This window comes from Hemicordylus capensis, chromosome 9 (assembly GCF_027244095.1).
Source record: "Hemicordylus capensis ecotype Gifberg chromosome 9, rHemCap1.1.pri, whole genome shotgun sequence".
NCBI lineage: Eukaryota > Metazoa > Chordata > Lepidosauria > Squamata > Cordylidae > Hemicordylus > Hemicordylus capensis.
Window position 1 is genome coordinate 16548786 of NC_069665.1, and position 15133 is coordinate 16563918.

A 15133-nucleotide genomic window follows, 5' to 3' on the forward strand; every position below is an offset into this window, starting at 1 on the left:
CTGTTGAGATACTTGATGGAAGACCTGCCGGTTTAAGGCCCATTTGCCTGGTATCAGGCCCCCAACTAGATAAGCCACTAAGCTAGTTGATTTAGATCCCTTTCACACAATGTGCCAATATGGATGCAAGTGTTGTTCCGCCCAGCTCATTAATAGAACGACTTCTGCACGGAGAGTTTTCGACCACGTACTTCCTTGTCTGTTTATGTGGGCCTTCGCTGTCGTGTTGTCAGTCCTGATCAGTATGTTGTGACCCTGCAGTTCCTGATGGAAGGTGCTCAGGGCGAAAAGGATAGCCAGTTTATGCTGTCTTTGCTTGCTTACGGTCCACTTCCCTTGTGCCGTATGCTGTAGGCAATGCGCCCCCGCCCCCCAGTCCCTGGTGCTGGCGTCTGTCATTACTGTTGTTTTCGGTGGGTCCAGAAATTGCTTTCCTCTCAGCAGATGTTGTGTTGATAGTCACCATTGAAGGGAGTGACATACCTGCGATGACAGCGGAAGTAGTAAACGCCTCCTGCTGGCTATGGCTATTTGATACAGAAGGAGATACCACTGGAGCTCTTTGAGATCAAATCCTGCCCATGGAACAACTGCCATTGTTGCCACCATCAATCCCAGGAGCCTTGCTAATGAGAGTAGTGGTACTGTTGGATGGACAAGCATCTCTTTGACTTCCTTGGTGATCATTTGGTACTTGTCCTGGGACAAGAACAGTTAGCTCTGCACTGTGTCTATCACCACACCTAGATGCTGTAGTTTGTGTGATGGAGTTAGCTGGCTTTTGTTGAGGTTAACCAAGAACACAGGTTCCCACAACGCTTGTAATGTCCTCTGGAAGTCAGTCTCTGCTGCTTCCCTGGACTGCGACTGGATTAAAAGATCATCTAGATATGCAAAGATGCTCTAAGTGTTGGAAATAGAGCAAGAGCGTGGGGTTGGCAGGAACCTGCAGGAGGGAAGGGCATCCAACTCTATCTTGTAGCCATTTTGTATTATGCTGAGGACCCACCTGTCCAATGTGGAGTTCTCCCAAGTGTGAAAGTACTCCGACAGGCAGCCCCCCAGCCTGGTGTGTCTTGAATCATAGCTGTTTTGTTTGTTTGTTCTGGACAAATGTTTGCCTGTTGTTCCCAAAGCTTCTGGACTGGAAACGCTGTCAGTTCCAAGCATCACGCCAAGGTCTGAATTCCATATCCCAGCCCCTAAAGGAGGGCCAGAAGTTCCAAAAGGGCTGAAAAGGTCATTTAAACACTGTTTTGTCCAATTTATATAGTGCTTATGGCATGGTCTTTCCCTTATCCTTAACAAGGACATCCCTTTGCTGTCTGGGTAGACTCTGGCGCTACTTTTGATTGTAATCCAATAGTTGCTATGACCCTAGTCGTCCTCTCTTTCCCAAGAAGGGACGAAATGGAGAAGGAAAAAAACACTGAGGGAAACGAAGGGAGGTGTATTTAAAAAAAAATTAGCAAAGTATATGTAGGTACTGAAAAAAGGTTTGGTAGATAGAAGGAATTAAAGAGTATAAGTAAGAATAATAAGGAAAATCTGAGGAGAGAAAAGTCAGTCTGCCTGAAGCTACGCAGGACTGAAGGAACTGGGGGCGGGGTTATCCCCCTCAGGCTTCTGTTCTTTAAACTAATTTACATACTCTTGCCTAGGAGCATGTGAAGCGTATAACCCACCGAGATGTCCCTGACCCCAGCAACTGAGAATGCACTGAATTTCTAATGATAATACTCAGTTTTAAAAGGACAGAATTTCATAAAACAAACCAGAATCATACCACAACCATCTGTACAATGCCCAAGGGTAAGTATAATACTAAATTTTTCTCCGGAATCCAGTATGTTGTAAGAAAGCAGCATCAGTAGATTTGCCACAGTATTGTATCTTGACAGGCCAACTCCAACTTCAGCTATTGGTACAAAATAAGAGCGAAGAAAGTTAATTAAGCATGAAATATGGTGAAACCACAGAAGAAACTGTATTTTGTAGAGCACCTGTTAGATCCTTACTTTTGATTATCTCAAGCTTCCATGGAAGATCAGGTTCAACACAAACTATGCACAAGAATGCTGAAAAAGTATGTGTGAGGAGCAGAAATTTAATGGATGAAATTTGGAGAGCTTGCAACTTCCTGATCCTCATAAAAAAACAGGAAGCTGCCTTTGTCAACTGAGTCCGACCACTGGTCTATCTAGCTCAGTATTATCTATCTGAAGCTCTCCAGGATTTCAGACAGGGATCTTTCCCAGGCCTACCTGGAGATGCCTGGGTACTGAGAGTGAATCCGAGTCCTTCTTGAAATCATGTGCTCAATCCCTCAGCTACTGTCTCATTCCCTCCTTGCAATATCCTTAATGTAGCTGATATTATATGAAAAAAAATATTGGCAGTATAAAGGAACTAGAAGACCAGAAACCAGTTTAGTTCTTTAAGGAGATATGGACCTGACCATTCATCTCAGGTGGGGGGGGGGGTGTAGAAGGGGAACAGTTGCCCTGGATTGAGTGCAATCCAATACATGTCTACTCAGAAGTAAGTCCCAGTAAATTCAGTAGGACTTATGCCCAGGTAAGTGGGTATAGGAGTGTAGTCTTGGCTATGAACAATTTAACTCCATTTAAGTAGGTCTACTCCAAGCAGGATTAATATTGGATACAACCTGCTGTGTTTTGATTTCTATTTATGTACTGTGTATTTATATAATGTCCCTGCCTACACATACTGGGAAAAGTCCTGTGGTCACTCATGGACCTAACTAATGCTTGTCTGTACCTAAACTAACTAGAAGGATACAGGAAGATATTTGGGTTTGTTTACTCACAGTTATCAGAAATGCAGGCATCCAAAGTCTTTGTCACCACTACTGCAAGCTTTGTGGCAGAATAGTTCCCCATTGGATCTATCAATTTGACAAGAAGCTCATCCAATACAGCTAATCCACCAAGAGCAAAAAAATCCTTTTGTATTTGTGCTTGAAGGAGGAAAACAATTACCAGCCACAATCTTCATGCTTTAAGTCCAAGATTTCTGAACTTAATCTTAGTCAAATGCATTTTATGAGAATTTCTTAGCAAAAATTACTTCCGTCATTCTTTCAGTACAGTTGTGAAAATAAAAATCAACCAACCTAACATGAAAACAAAAACACCCCCCCGCCCAAGTAATTGCAATACCACCAGGTTGAAGGACACTTCTTGCAGCAGAACTTTAAAAGTTTCTGATGTGTATTATAATACCAGCTAAATATTTTTGCTTGAGATCCTAAGACAAGATTTCTTCCTTTGGCCTGGCTGGAACCAACCTGCTTGCATGCATGCATTCATTTATTTATTGATTACATTTATATCCCTCTTCCCCCGAGGAGCTCGCCCAGTGAGTTTCATGGTTATTTTAATGAAAGGCAGTATATAATTTAACAATAGAAACAATAAAAAATAAATGGTTGAATGGGGGATCCAAACTCAGGTCTTGCCAGTCCTACTCCAACACCCTAACCACTATACTATGCTGGCTCCTCCTGTCCCAGACTATTTTATCTGGCCATTATATAACTCTAGCTCTTTTCAGACATGGGGGGGTGGGGTTCAATGAATGTGCAAAGATGGAGTGACATCATGGCAGCAGCCTCCTCAGGCATGATAATATACATTCCAGGCTCTCTACACACCTCATCAACACATATAAGTGAGGCGAGAGGCTGCTGTTGTGATGCCTCTTCCCTCATGTCCCACGTGTTCATTTAATCTCAAATGTATGAAAAGCAGTACAGTAGTACAAAAGGACCGGTAACAATTTGCTTTCCCCCCCCCCTTCCCTTCTTTTTCTTTTGTATTGTCTCTTAGATTGTAAACTTTAATTTTAAAGCTGTACGCCACTTTGATTGCTTTGTCAGAAAGACAGCAAATAAATGATAACTAGCTGGGCCGAGCGCAGAGCATCTGCACCTCTAGTTTGCCGCAGCTGTTTTCTCTCTCCCCCCACACTCGCCTGCCCGCCACCAGCACTTATTTTCCTAGCCAGCCAGCCAGCCAACCGCCCTCCCTCTGGCTGCCTCGGCCCACCGGGCTGCCACCTCCTCCCATCCACTGGCCAGCGGGCCCAGCACCTCCCGCTGCCAGGCACCTCGTCTCACCGGCCAGCCCGCCTCCTTCTCCCGACAGCCAGCCCACCGCTTCCTCCCACCGGCCACTGTGCTTGCTCCCGCCAGCTAGCCCACTGCTTCCTCCTGCCAGCCGCTGCACTTGCTCCCACCAACCGCCTCCAGCCCACCGCCAGCCACCATCGCTGTTTTCTTCCCCATTGCTATCCGGGCAGCTGCTTGCGAACCCTTGCAAGAGGTTCCACACATGGGATTAGCCACGGGTACGTCTTAGAGAAATAAATAGATAGAAGATATGGTGACCCAGAAACTGCAAATAAAGCCAGCAAAAATAAGATGCATAAATCCGCTCTGGAACTTTCTCTTCTGCTTACTCAGTACTGTACCTTGTTCCACTGCAAGTTCTAGAATGTTAAGGTGAGAAAATGCCATAACAATAGTAGATTCTGTGCAGAAGATCCCAAGATTAATACCGGCCACAGCAAGAACAATCCCATTAGGTTTTTCACTAGTGTTGACTGCTCCATGAAAAACAACATATTCATACAATGGTAGATACTTACAATTATTTGCAACTGTGAGCCCAATTAATGAACAAATTGGACGAACTATCTCAGGCTTCATACAAGTTTGTAGCCAGTCTTTTGCAAGTGGAAAAACCAAACTGCAAGTTTTCTGATTGTCTTCTGCAGGTGACAAACCAACATGATTCAAGCTTAAAACCATCCTGAAAAAAACACTGTGATTTCCGCCCCCCCAGACGTTTGTTATTCTCAAAACACAAAACTAATATCTAACAAAACGTCATTACCATTCTGGGGATTGTTGACACACGCACTGAGAGCACTACAAACTGAAGACCACAGGTGATATTGGTTAATATTTTGATCCAAAAGATTAACCTCAGATACTGATAGAGTTGTTCTGTCAGGGGAAAAAGAGAAACAATAAAAATGAAAACTAAAGCTTAAAAAGCCCTAACCGACTTAACCACAACTTTGCTTCTCACCTGAATAATTGTAGAAGAACATCAAGGCAACCAGATTCTCTCACAAAAGTTTGCCCACTCTCTAGAAAATGACCAAATATTGGTATGCAATTATTTTTTAAATTTAAAAAGGTACATCAAATATCATTCAACCAATACTTTAGTGAAATCCAATATAACTTTACATAATCATCTCGCTGAAACATAGCAAACCATGTTCTGTTATGTAGGGGTATGCAGAACCGGTCCGTGATCTAACTGGTTCACAGTAAACCAGGCCAGTTCAACCAGTTCAATCACAGACTGGACCGGCCCTTGCGAAAAGGGTCCAGTCCACGATCGAACCAGACCAAACCATCTTCTCCCACAGACTGGTTCACTGGTTTGAGCAACTGTAAAGGGGAATCTGGTGAGGATTCTCCTTTGCTTCTGAAGTAAAAGAAGTTTTTGTAAAGGGTGGAGGGGGGGCGGCGAGTGAGAGGCACCTTTAAAAATCAAATAGAAGGCACTTACCAGCAGACCTCGCAATCCCCCCCTCCCCGCCGCCACTGTTGCAGCAGTGGCAGCAATATCTGCCTCCGCACAAGCGCAGAGGCCATTTGCGGCATGGTCAGCAGCACGCTGACCATGCAAATGGCCTCAGCGCATGCACAGAGGCCCGAGATTGCTGCCACCGCTGCAATGAGGGGACAGAGCACTACAGGTCTGCCAGTAAGTGCCTTCTATTTGACTTTTAAAGGCACCTTTCACTCGCTGCTACCCCGCCACCCTTTACAAAACCATTTTTTACTTGAGAAGCACACTGGAATCCTTACCAGATTCCCCTTCAGAGCTGCTCAAACTGGCAAACTGGTTCAAGCAGGTTTGGTTGGATGGACCAGACTGGCCAGTGGGTCATATACTTAGAAAGTGTAAACATTAAACCCAGGGGCATAGCTAGGGGAGAGGGGACACGTGCTCACCCCTCTCTCCAGTGGCCCCTTGGAGAGAGAGAGAGATAATGAAGAAAATAGGGAGGGGTGGAGCTGCGGGGCCCTCAGGAGCTGCGGGGCCTAGGTTCTTTTAACCCATTTGCTCAATTATAGCTACACCCCTGGTTAAACCTGCTTGAATCCCACTGAGATCAACAGGATTTATAAGCACATAAGTTCAATTGATCAAAAAGGATTTAATTCTCTTCTGGATAATACCTAGAGTGACATACTGCACTGTGTATAAGAACAACTAAAATTTTTTACAAAGGGATGAAAACCAAAAACAAGACTTACTGTTATTTGAAACTAGCACTAAAATGACATAAACAGACATTCTTTTCAAATTCACACTGGAATCCTTATTGATTAAAAACATATGAAGGTCTTCAAATAATCCAGAAGTACACAACATCTGTTGGCAAAACACTGAAACGAAACAGAATAGGGTTTTCTTTCCCAGCATAAGCGTTAACTAGCAAAGGAGGGAGATTGTGTTATCAGTGCTATGGATGGTCACTATCTTCTGTATGTTTAAGCTCTGCATAGAGATGTCACAGGTTGTACCACTTTTGCCCCCACTGTTTACATTTTTCTCTCTATACCTCAGTGCATATGTATTTGAAATAACTCTAAAAATCCTACAAAGAATAACACTGAATGCATCTTGTAAAGCGGGCTGTAGAGACTACAACACTACTGTCAAAATTAATCTGTTAGACTTTAAGGTACCCAAAACTCTCATCTGCTGTAACAGAGCAACATGCCTATTTGGAATTATTTACTTTGTGTCTTTTAGATTTTGTTGGAACTTCATATGTCAATCTGTATGTTTAGACTTTTTCAAACAAGTCTGCCATGTGCAGACTTTATTAAAATATAACGGATTATAAATTGTTCGGAGGAATATTTATTCTCAATCGAGTCCTAAATGAAAAGAATAAAACTTGCTGTTAAACTCTACCAAAACTGAAGATAATGTTGGTCCATTATAAAAATTCCAAAAGTAACAGCTGCATAAATACCTTTATTAGCACCAAGTAAAAAGTCACAAAGCAGCAAGCAAGCAAGCAAAACTCCTCATTAGGCTGGAGGTTAAGAAACAAACAAACAAAAATGGGAAAGGAGAAAATAATCTTGCTGGGCATGATTTTAAAAAGCCCCACTATACCGTTTAACAGTTTTAAGAGGGAATGGGGGAGATGTTATGCAGACTTAATTTGCTTAGGCTGTGCTTTGTACAAAAAGATCTCGGGTAGCACCAAAACTTCAAGATAGAGAGAAGCAATAGCTGTTCTTTCAAAGTCAGCCATTATTCTGTTCCACATCTAGCACTCACTAAGAATCAATCAAGGTATTTTGTAAATTGTTGAACATATTTAAAATTATCTACATTTTGTGGAAAGGTACACACAGAAACAAACATGGAAGTCATAGTGACTTATGAATTTGATCTTTAATCAAAATAAAGTTTGATAGTGACTTAAAGAACATGATGATGTAACACTACAAGGAAAATAAAGTTGTTTACTATATTACCATTATTCTCAGCCAAACCTCCTAATGTAAATAAGGCAGCTTCCTTTACTATGCTTTGCACACTTGATTTTGCAAGGTGATGGACAAACATCAAACCACCTATTTCTCGAAAATAATCACTCGCATCACCTGTAGGAAAAACAGAGACAATGAACAATGCTTTGCCTTTAATTTATAAAGAAGTATTATTTCCTCCTTAGGAACAAAACACAGCACAATTCAAATTAAACTTGTAAAACACAATGACATCTTACGGTTTTGTTGACAAACAGAATAAATAGTAACCAAGGCCTCCTTCTGAGAAACAGGATGGTCCATTTGATACTTAAGGCATTCAAGTAGTAAATTCAGATCAGTTTTCATCTCTATAAACGTAAAACAAAAATTATTATGGATCTTTGCAGATGCAAGATAAAAACAGGGATAAAAAAAGAAGAGGCAAAGTTTCTGATAATGAATAAGTGGATAGTAAGGAAAGAGATTACCAGAAGAATTCTTTATTCAGACTAACAGGAAGGAGTACAAGAAAAAAACGAAGCACTGTTTTTCACTTACTGTGAAGACTCCTTCTTGCTGCTGGAGCCAAGGACATCTCTGATGGCATTATCCTTCCCACGTGCTCCCAGGCAGGACTAATGAAAATGTGCTACTAGCCTTAAGAGCCCGGGATAGATAACCTCACCCAGTTCTTTTAGGCCAAATGTGCAAGTAGCACTGAAGGCAATAACTATAAAAGCAGTTAACATTTTGATATATATATTACAACAATAGTGAAGAACTTCACAGACATATCAAGAAATAATCTATATACTTATTTCTCTTAGACGTGCCATTCCATCAGAAATCACATGCATGGCGTAACTCTCACGAGAGTTCAGGACATGTGGGCAGCAAGCAGTTTGGGTGGGCGGTGGAGTCGTGTGCGGATGTGGAGAAATAATGGATGCGGCAGCGGCGGGCCTGGCCTGGCCTGGCCCAACTGAAGTCAATAGGTGGTGGGCCTGGCCGCGGTGAGGAGGTGGTGGCGGCAGGCCTGGCCCAGCCGCAGTGAGGAGGTGGCGGGCCTGGCCCAGTCTGGCCGCAGTCAGGAGGCGGCAGCAGGCCCAGCTGTGGTCAGGAAATGGTGGTGGCGGGCCTAGTCGACAGGAGGCAGCGGGCCTGGCCTGGCCGCAGTGAGGAGACAGTGGCGGGCCCTGCCCAGCATAAGGAGGCAGAGAGGAGGGGGTGAGGAGGTGGCGGTGGCAGGCCCGGCCCTGCCCTGCCACCGGGGTGAGGAGGCGGTGGCAGGAGGAGATGGGCTGGCTTGAAAGCGAGCCAGAAACCACAGGCGGTGGGGGGAGAAGAGGGCCAGGCGGGTGTCAGAGATGCAGATGCTCTGCGCCCAATTTGTATTCTTTGTACTTTTGGTTTCCCTTGGAGTAGGCCTGGACACCGCCTGGGAGCGCCGAGATGTCCTCGGTTCCAGCAAGAAGGAGCCTTCACAGTAAGTGAAAACCAATACTCTGTTCTCTGCTGCCTGGAGCCAAGGACATCTCTGACTGGGACATACCACAGCTCTGGCCATAACGCTCTCTGGGAGGGAGTCTCCTTGTCTACCCTGGGGGAAGAACCTGTTGAAGCACCCTGCGACCAAAAGCAGCCTGAGAGGAGGCATACAAGTCAATCTTGTAGTGCTTTGTGAAAGTTGATGGCACCTTCCAAGTTGCCGCCCTACATATTTCATCTATGGGTGCAAAATGCAGAGGTTTTTGTGTGATGACAAGGCATGTAATTCTGAGATTCTTTGTGCAGACATTATTGCTATTAGAAACGCAGTTTTTATGATAAGATCCTCCGAGGTATGGACCTTATTGGTTCAAAAGGCGCACCCTGAGGCTCTCGGAGAACAGTGTGTAAATTCCACGATGGAAAGCGATGGACCACCATAGGAGATACTAAGGTTGCACTCCTCAGGAACCTTTTAATATGTGGATGGTTCGTTATCTTGCTTTTGAAAATCCCTGCTATCATTCCTGTCAGTGAAGCAGCCTGTCTCTTTAATGTGTTCACCTTGAGCCCTTTATCCAATCCTTCTTGAAGGAATGCCAGGAGATCTTTAATGGATGCTGTACCACAAGGTATGAAGTGTCTGGCCGACCATCATAGAAAAGCTCTCCATGTGTATTGATATATACACTTGGTGGAATCTCTTGTGGAGGCCAACATTGCTGTGAGTACACTGTGAAAGTATCCAAATTTTCTTAATATTCCCTGCTCAGTATCCAGGTGGCTAGCTGTAACCAGCCTGGATCGTGATGCTCGACTGGACCTTGATGAAGCAAGTCCGTTGATATCAGCAGAAACCACGGCTCCTGAGTAGCCATGTGGTACAGTTCTGGTAGTGCCATACTGGCCCAGGAGGCCATGGTTTCCAGCATGACCTGAGCTCTGAGTTGACACACTCTGCGAAGGAATCGTGTCAGGAGTGGTGTTGGTGGAAAAACACAGAGGAGCTCCGAGGGCCACTCAGCTGACAGAGCATCCACTTCCTCCTCTTGTGGACATGGAAAGTGGGTGTAGAATCTGGGCAGCTATGTGTTGAGTGTCAAAGCAAACAAGTCAACCTTTGGTCTTCCAAAATGTTGTGTAATCTTCTGGAAGCTCCTCTTGTTGACTGCCCACTCGCCTGGTAAAAGCTGTTCTCGACTCAGCCAGTCCACAATCGAGTTGAGGTCCCTCTGTACATGGTGGCCAATGACTGATGCAAGATGTATTTCCGTCCAAAACATGATCATCGTTGCTTCATCTTGGAGGGATCTTGACCTGGTCCCCCCTTGCCTGTTTATGTGGGCCTTCGTAGTCGTGTTGTCCGTTCTGATTAACACGTGTCTGTTGAATATCAGGTCCCGGAATGCCAATAATGCCAGACGGATGGCCCGTAGCTCTAACCAATTGATGCTGTGCATCGCCTCTGTTGCTGACCAACAACCCTGGGCTGCTCTGCGTAGACAATGGGCCCCCCAGCTGGTCTTGCTGGCATTGGTTGTGATGATAACTCAAGGTGGATTGAGGAATTCCTTCCATTGAAGGATGTTGGCATCCATCAACCACCACTGCAGCAACTCTAGAACTTGTGGAATCTAAATGGTTATGTTGATTTAGTTGGAGATGGGTTTCCTGAATTTTAGAAGAAACCACTGCAGGGGTTTCAAGTGGGATCTGGCCCAAGGTATGGAGTCCAGAGTGGCCACCATTTGGCAGAGGAGTCGTGCTAAGAAAAGTAACCTGGCCTCTTGAGCCCAAAGGACCTCTACTATTTCCTTTCTTAAAATCTCTACCCACTCTTCTGGTAAGTATGGTCTGTCTCTGTGGGTATCTATTAATACCCCAAGTTGTATTATTTTGTACGATGGTATCAGATGGTTTTTTCCCTTGTTTACAAGGAACCCATTGTTCTAAGGTATGCAGAGTTAGCCGAAGGTCCTTTAATGCTGTGAACTTGGACGGGGATCTTAAAAGAAGATTGTCTAGGTAACAAAAATGCACATTTCCTTCAGTCTTAGGTCCTCTCAGATCAGAGGTGCCAGCACCTTGGTAAATATACGTGGGGCTGAGGACAGTCCGAAGGGAAGGGCCTTGTACTGATAATGTACCCCACAGTATTTGAAGCGCAATAGGTGTCAACTGGCGGGGTGTACTGGAACATGCAAATATGCCTCCTTTAGATCTATGGAGGCTAATAGATCTAGGTGCTGTAAGGCCTCTGTTATGGACCGCAGAGATTCCATGCAAAACCTGTGCTTTGGAACCCACTGGTTTGTTTGGCCGCATGGCGCAGCTGTTAATGGCGGTGAGCCCGGGGCTCTAGTTGAGAGTGGGAAGCCCGCTCTAATTCCTCCCCTCAGCACTAAGATATGTCTTATAGTCTGACGGTGCTCCATAGACATATAGAGGGGGAAAGGATTGAAAGACTTTAGAGAGGAATATCGGGGAAGATTGGAGAAGGAAGGTTTTTTTTTGTTTTAAGCAGAGATTGAAGTGGAGAAAACAACAGACAGATTGCAACAAAAATAATATAGGAGAATAAGATTTGAAATATACAATATTTACGAGATAAATCTATGGAGGTCTGCCTAGGAGCGAAGCAGGACTAAAAGAACTAGGTGTGGGGTTATCTGTCCCGGGCTCATAAGGCTAGTAACTCATTTTCACTAGTCCTGCCTGGGAGTACGTGGGAAGGATAACCTAATCAGAGATGTCCTTGGCTCCAGGCAGCAGAGAAACTAGGAGTTGAACATCCCAAGTTACAATCTCAGCATAGCCCTGCATTCACTGGCTGCCTTTAGAGAAGTCCTCATCTCTCAGCTGAAACCCCCTACAACAGAGAAAATACTCTTCTATCTTACAATTCTTACAAAGTTTTTGAATGTATGTGAAGTATTGTGAAAACTTGGAAAAGTGGTATATATTTGTACTAGCATTATTAAATGAGGAGTAATATTAAAGTCTATATTATCTTATAAGCTTTTGGTTAGTTAACATAATGTTAGGCTTTAAGACAGGACATGAAAGATTAATGCTATTTTATCAAACATATAGTTAGTCACTGGAGCCCACAAATCTATTGTTCCACACAGGAAAACCATGAGGACTAAAAGAAATAATAATATTAATCCCTGTAATTATGATCTCCTATCATGGTATGCCAAGAAAAGGACAAGCTTGTTTCCACTCTGGTCTGAAGATTAACCTGGCAGTCTGCTAAAGCAATAAAAAGCAAATTTATGGATAAGAAAAACCAATAAAACTGCAGCAGCCTTACCACAATGTGTTTTCTTTTTTCCCCCATTTTGCATTGTGGTTATATTTTGCATTTTCTAGCCTTTAACTGTATACTGTATAGAAAAAGAAGTATTTACTCCATTATCTAAGCAAGCAAAAATTTTAAAAGTCATTTAAGGGAAGCATGTTTAGTTGAATAAAAGCTATATTTCTTCTTTATGTAAGGGCACAGACATACTCAAGATCATCTAACATGTAATTTACTAACTGCACTGCAAATCTCCCAGGAGTCATGCACCTAAATTATTGTCACAGTCACCCCCTTGGGAATGTCTCTTATTAAAGGAGAGTTGGTCTTGTGGTAGCAAGCATGACTTGTCCCCTTAGCTAAGCAGGATCTGCCCTGGTTGCATATGAATGGGAGACTTGATGTGTGAGCACTGCAAGATATTCCCCTCAGGGGATGGAGCTGCTCTGGGAAAGAGCATCTAGGTTCCACCACGTTAGATAGGACAAGATTTATTTATTTATTTATAGGACAAGATTTTTTTATTGAACCAATAGGGCTGAGAGAGATTCCTGCCTGCAACCTTGGAGTAGCCGCTGCCAGTCTGTGAAGACAATACTGAGCTAGATAGACCAATGGTCTGACTCTGTATATGGCAGCTTCCTATGTTCCTAGCCTAAGTCCCATTGAAACAAATGGAACCTAAAGCTAATAATTACTCTCGTTTCAATGGGACTTAGTCATGACAAATAGCCTGGATGCTGCCCAATAATTGTATTAATATTATTAATCTTAATAACACAATGTTGTCATCCCCAGGCCACTCTTCTTGTACCAGTATGGCCAGAGGCCCAGATGGGTTAGCCAGGACTAAGCACCATTGAAACCAATGAGTCGAGTTCGCTGAATTCAAGTTCTGTTCATTTCAAAGCAACTTGGTCATGACTAACACCAGGGATGCTGCTGCCCAATATTAATACCACAGGGGTGCAGAGGGAAAAATCGAGGAGCATCCCAACCTATTATTTATTTGGCGGTGGGGGGCTGGAGAGAGGAAAAACGTGTTTATGTTTTGGGTCGTTCGGGTGAACAAGAGGAGGAACTCCTCAAGTGCTTAGAAGGGGGAAAAAGGTTGCCAACATTACATTGCCAGAATGAGGGACACAAGTTTGAGGGGTTGGCGGGCTGGGAGGTGTACGCAGTGGTAATCAAGAGCCTGAGTATCATTGAGCATATGTAATTGAATCATATGCTATTGAATAAATGAGGGACAAATGCTGTACATTTCATCCCTGAAATGAGGGTCATCCTGCGTAATGAGGGGCAGTTGGCAACCCTAGCGGGGGGGGGGGACACGCTGTGACACAGAGTCCTATTAATAACACTCGGAGGGGGTCGTCGTCGTCGTCCTCCCCCCGCCCCCAGGCCGCTCTCGCTTCAGTAGGGCTCGGGATAGGGAACTGCGCCCCCCCACCCACCCCCCCGGGTTCTTAAATTGGGCAGCCGCAGCTAAGCGGGGCAAGCCCACCAGGGCAGCAGCGAGGCTGGCTGAGGACCAGACCCCAACGGGGCGGGGGGCGGGCTGGCTGGCGGCAGACCCCACACGCGGACGACCCCAAGGAGCGCTAAGAACTCCGGCTCGGCCCGGCTTCCTCCCCGCGGGGCGAGCTTCGCTGCCTCCCGCGCCGGGCTCTGACGGGGCGCAAGCGGCCGAGTCTGGGCCCCCCTCAGAGAGAACCCATTTCCCCCTCAAGGAAGCGCCCGCGTGAGGAGGAGGCGGCGGCGGCGGTAGTGCTGCTGCCCCTCCTCCTTCCCCCCAACCCTGCCCCCCGGCGCCACCCTTTCAAGGCGGCTTCCCCAGGAAGGCTCCCAGTTTTGCCTGGGTCGTCCGGCGAGGCGGCAGCGGGTTTTCCGCCCGCCCAGTGCAGGAGCCTGTCGCCGTTCTGTGAGAGGGACTCGTCTGGAGATTTAAGTCCCTCTCACACAGGAGGAGCGGGGTTTGGTTTCGAAATAAGATCTTTTTAAGATTTCCTGTTTATTAAACACACACGTCGCATCATAAACCTTCACCTTACTACAATTCCCAAGATTCTCTGAGTGTGTGTTGGAGCAGGGGGAGGAGCGGGCCAGGGAAACTGGGGCAAGAGCACAGAAAAGCCGCCTGCGCTTCCCTCTCTGTACATAATATACCCATTTTATTCAACTATTAATATTCCTGATGATTCCACTCCACAGCCTGGTCCTTGCAGACCACAACTCTTTCCTTTAGATTCTACAATATGAGCATTTGAGAAACCATAGCTGCATTCACACCTTCAGTTCATGTACAATCTATATACAGTATGTGCACATAAAGCTCTGGCTATGCATACAGTTACTCATATTCCACACATATACAGCAGTAATTTCCTACTTGTACCTGCATTAGACAGGGTCTGAATCCAGCTTCACACAAGCCCTCTTCAGATGTATTTTTAAAAAGTACTCACTCAGAGTGTAGCCTGAGAGCTCAGCCTGAAATCCCATCCCCAGAAACCACACATGAATTTTTGTAAACATTTACAGCTGTAAGTGTGGACAGTAGGCAGGTGAGGCTTCAGGGTGCACCCTCAGGACAATATCCCTTTTAAAGTCTGAAGGAGGCCAAAAAAAAAAGGAACATGTGTGCAGACATCTGTAGACTTTCCAGCTCCAAGGACACACTCAAAGCAGTTTATATCATTAAATATGATTTTATCCCACCATTCCCTCCAGGGGCA

General features: G+C 44.9%; 1 protein-coding gene across 11 annotated transcripts in view; it reads right to left on the minus strand.

The window, feature by feature from the left end:
- Positions 1-14439, minus strand: part of TERB1 (telomere repeat binding bouquet formation protein 1) — a 31491-nt gene extending 17052 nt beyond the window's left edge. Inside the window, exons 1-10 of one of the 11 annotated variants that reach the window (XM_053270880.1) lie at positions 14254-14439; positions 12408-12480; positions 7861-7971; positions 7607-7735; positions 6365-6496; positions 5118-5178; positions 4920-5032; positions 4672-4794; positions 2831-2980; positions 1787-1918 (exon numbers count right to left, since the gene is read on the minus strand). In XM_053270880.1, coding sequence (XP_053126855.1) covers positions 1787-1918; positions 2831-2980; positions 4672-4794; positions 4920-5032; positions 5118-5178; positions 6365-6496; positions 7607-7735; positions 7861-7971; positions 12408-12459 — 1003 coding nt within the window. In that variant the 5' untranslated portion in view covers positions 12460-12480; positions 14254-14439. Of the gene's footprint in view, positions 1-1786; positions 1919-2830; positions 2981-4671; positions 4795-4919; positions 5033-5117; positions 5179-6364; positions 6497-6852; positions 6995-7606; positions 7736-7860; positions 7972-8161; positions 8381-8417; positions 9194-12407; positions 13623-13657; positions 13676-13902; positions 14189-14253 lie in introns of those variants that run through there. The other 10 variants (XM_053270879.1, XM_053270881.1, XM_053270887.1 and 7 more) reach the window with 10 other exon arrangements.
- Positions 14440-15133: the final 694 nt, after the last annotated feature.